General features: G+C 44.2%; 1 protein-coding gene across 1 annotated transcript; it reads left to right on the top strand.

Annotated features, from left to right (window-relative positions):
• The first annotated feature begins 371 nt into the window (after positions 1 to 371).
• Positions 372 to 3162, top strand: mafb (MAF bZIP transcription factor b). Its single transcript, XM_078256041.1, has one exon. It carries the CDS (start codon positions 801 to 803, stop codon positions 1776 to 1778), a length of 978 nt encoding a protein of 325 aa, XP_078112167.1. The 5' UTR covers positions 372 to 800; the 3' UTR covers positions 1779 to 3162.
• The last annotated feature ends 213 nt before the right edge of the window (positions 3163 to 3375 follow it).

Genomic DNA, 3375 nt, shown 5'->3' with positions numbered 1-3375 from the left:
ACTCTAAAATTAAATGTAAATGATTTGAGTTATGCAATTATTACGATGATGGAAAATGTAATATATGTTGAAAGTATAATGACCTGCTGAAAGATGAGGTTACACATGCATTTACCTGATTCTGTCAATCCTCGAAATCTGTTTTATTTTACTGCTTTTGTTCTATTTCATGTAAAGTGGCAAAAGAATGAATATTAAGTCTCATGTGTCAATCTGCTGATGGGCTTGGACAGTTCAGAAAACTTTGGTTTCTATACTATTATGCTAATTACGTCCCCAGGCTGGGCTCCTCATTGGCTGAGTCTCAGTCAATTTCATATTTCAGTCCTGACGTCAGGGCGCCTATAAAACTAAGCAATGCTTTTTAACTCGTCGGCTGACTGATGCCTTAGAAAAAAAATCTATCAATCCTAGGGTGGAGTTTTTTTTTCCTCCACAAAGCAACTATTTGCCTGGGACACGTGCGTGAACCTCTTCAATTTGGCGCACTAATCCTAAAAGGAGCCATGAAGTGTTAAATGGTAGAAACAGAGACAGCGGCGCTCAGACACCCGCACGCTGGGAGAGAGGGAGGAAACAGCGCTGCTCCAATGCGTCTGTGCAACACAGACTGAAGAAAAAAAAAACTTATCGACTCACAAAACCAAAACCTGCGCTGCGCAATTAGTGCGTGAAAATCCACTTTTTCTCCGGTTTTGAAGAAAATAAATAAAGAAATCAAGCTGGCTCAGTGCGTGTCTCAGCAGCCCACTTTGACAGGTGCTCCTCACCCCCTTTGGAGGACTGTCAACAGCAAGAGGATGGCATCAGAGCTGGCAATGAGCAACTCCGACCTGCCCACCAGTCCCCTGGCCATGGAATATGTTAATGACTTCGATCTGATGAAGTTTGAAGTGAAAAAGGAGCCGGTGGAGCCCGATCGCAGCATCAGCCAGTGCAGCCGCCTGGTCGCCGGGGGATCCCTATCTTCCACCCCGATGAGCACGCCTTGCAGCTCGGTTCCCCCCTCGCCAAGCTTCTCGGCGCCCAGTCCGGGATCAGGGAGCGAACAGAAGGCACACTTGGAGGATTTCTACTGGATGACCGGGTACCAACAGCAGTTGAACCCCGAGGCTCTGGGCTTTAGCCCGGAGGACGCCGTAGAGGCGCTGATCAGCAGCAGTCACCAGCTCCAGACCTTCGATGGCTATGCCAGGGGGCAGCAGTTCGGCGGCGCAGCCGGGGCAGGAGGCGCCATGGCCGGGGAGGAGATGGGATCAGCGGCCGCCGTGGTATCCGCGGTTATCGCTGCAGCCGCAGCTCAGAACGGGAATCCCCACCACCACCATCACCATCACCACCACCACACAGGGGCACACCATCCCTCCTCCGGGTCTCAATCCGGCGGCGGCATGGGAGGAAACCACCAGCACCTGCGCTTGGAAGACCGGTTCTCGGACGAGCAGCTGGTGACCATGTCGGTGCGGGAATTGAACCGGCAGCTCCGGGGGGTCAGCAAGGAAGAGGTGATCCGTCTGAAACAGAAGAGGAGGACACTAAAGAACAGAGGTTATGCCCAGTCCTGCCGGTACAAGCGGGTCCAGCAGCGGCACGTCTTGGAGGGAGAGAAGACGCAACTCATTCAGCAGGTGGACCACCTCAAGCAGGAGATCTCCCGGCTGGCCAGGGAGAGGGACGCCTACAAGGAGAAATACGAGAAGCTGATCAGCACCGGCTTCAGAGAAAACGGAGGATCCAGCAGCGACAACAACCCCTCATCCCCGGAGTTTTTCATGTGAGTCTCGGCGCTGAAAAAGTTTTAATAACCGACCCTCACAAAGAAACAGAAAAAAAAAAAGAAAAGAAAAAAAAAAAAAAACTTTTAATCTGCACGCAGCTAAAATCGGCTGTGCTTGCTTGTGTTGAAGCGGTTTGGTTAAAGCAGCGTTAGACAAAAGAGTTTTACACTTTTCTGTATTTCAAAAGTTGCCTATTTCAGTTTCAGGGTGAGGATCTTGTTTGATTTATGTTTTATCACGTTTAAATGATATAGCCTACAAATCGGCCTGTTTAAATGACCGAATAAGAATTCGGCTTCCACAAACATTTCAAAGGATTTCTGTCTAATTCGCGATGTTGCATAAAATGACCTAACACTTTGCTGAGTAGCCTAGCCTATAAATCCGCCCTTACAGCCTCATCATGCGCCTCGTCCATCCTGCTCCCTTTACCCAAATTAGTTTAATGAAATCCAACTGTCCTCGGGCACAGCAGCTTTATTTTGATTTTAATTTATTTTAGTTTTTTGTTTAAAGTCAATTTAATTTTGATATGAATGATCTCATTTCCATATCGTCCATCCTATTTGCCTTGTGAAAAAAATATCCAAACTCAGAAGTTTGGAAAATGGATGTCAGTGTAACAGTTATGTGAAGCCATGCATGCTGGTCGTGCGCGGATTGTGTTTTGACTTTTTTTTTCTTTTTCCTTGTTTTTGAGAACTTGTGTATGATGATTGTATTATATCATGATTGTTCAGCCTCACCATCACCTTTTGGGATTTATTTGTAAAAAAAAAACAAAACAAAAAAAACGTGTGAACAGGTGCATTCATCCGTCACTTTGCTTTCATAAAAGTTCAACATTTATAGGCTGCCTTTGTAGCCCTGTGAGGAAAATGACATTGTGGAATAAAGCAACGTTGTACTCAATATTGATTTGTACTCACAGACAACATACCATCAAGGTGAGCAGCATCAGACTATTTAGTAGAAACATTTTTATTTTTCTTGACAAATGCAAAGACTAAATAGATTATAGCGATCAACAAGTGGGGCTGAAGATAAAATGCTTCAACAGAAGCAGATTATGATGCATGTCCTGAAATAAATAAGAGATAGGCCACTTTGTCACGCAAACTTGTTGCAACAAATGACCTGTTCTTTCTGCATTTCGTTGTTAATGTGTTTTCCTTTCATTTAAGGAACTTAATTAAGTTAACCCAGAACCCTATGGGTGTTATTCGGTAAATAAACTGTGAACTGTTTGGAAAATGGAAATGATATGTTCTCCCGGTGCTGTAGAATAATTAAGCAAGGCATCATGCAGCCATACGTCTGTTGTGATGATTTCTAAACAGTAAAATGTATTGTGTGGACAGTAGAGTTAACTGGCAGACATCGTGTTCACTCTTAAAAATGAAATTTAATAAATATACCATTCATCAATAAACCTTCATGAATGGAACAAATATATTCTGAAAATGTTTGTACTTGTTCTTTTTAGTTCTTATTCTTTTTAGTTTTGCATGCTGTTTGTCACTGTGTCTCTGAGGCGACACCACACACTCTGAGCCCTATAATCTCTCGATCTAAATTGAAATATAAATAGAAGAAC

Source organism: Sander vitreus, chromosome 8 (assembly GCF_031162955.1).
Source record: "Sander vitreus isolate 19-12246 chromosome 8, sanVit1, whole genome shotgun sequence".
Lineage (NCBI taxonomy): Eukaryota > Metazoa > Chordata > Actinopteri > Perciformes > Percidae > Sander > Sander vitreus.
This window is presented reverse-complemented; position numbering and strand designations above follow the sequence as displayed.

Bases quoted from the DNA above. Each gene is read 5' to 3' on its own strand.
- mafb (XM_078256041.1), top strand. From the start codon at position 801: ATGGCATCAGAGCTGGCAATGAGCAACTCCGACCTGCCCACCAGTCCC.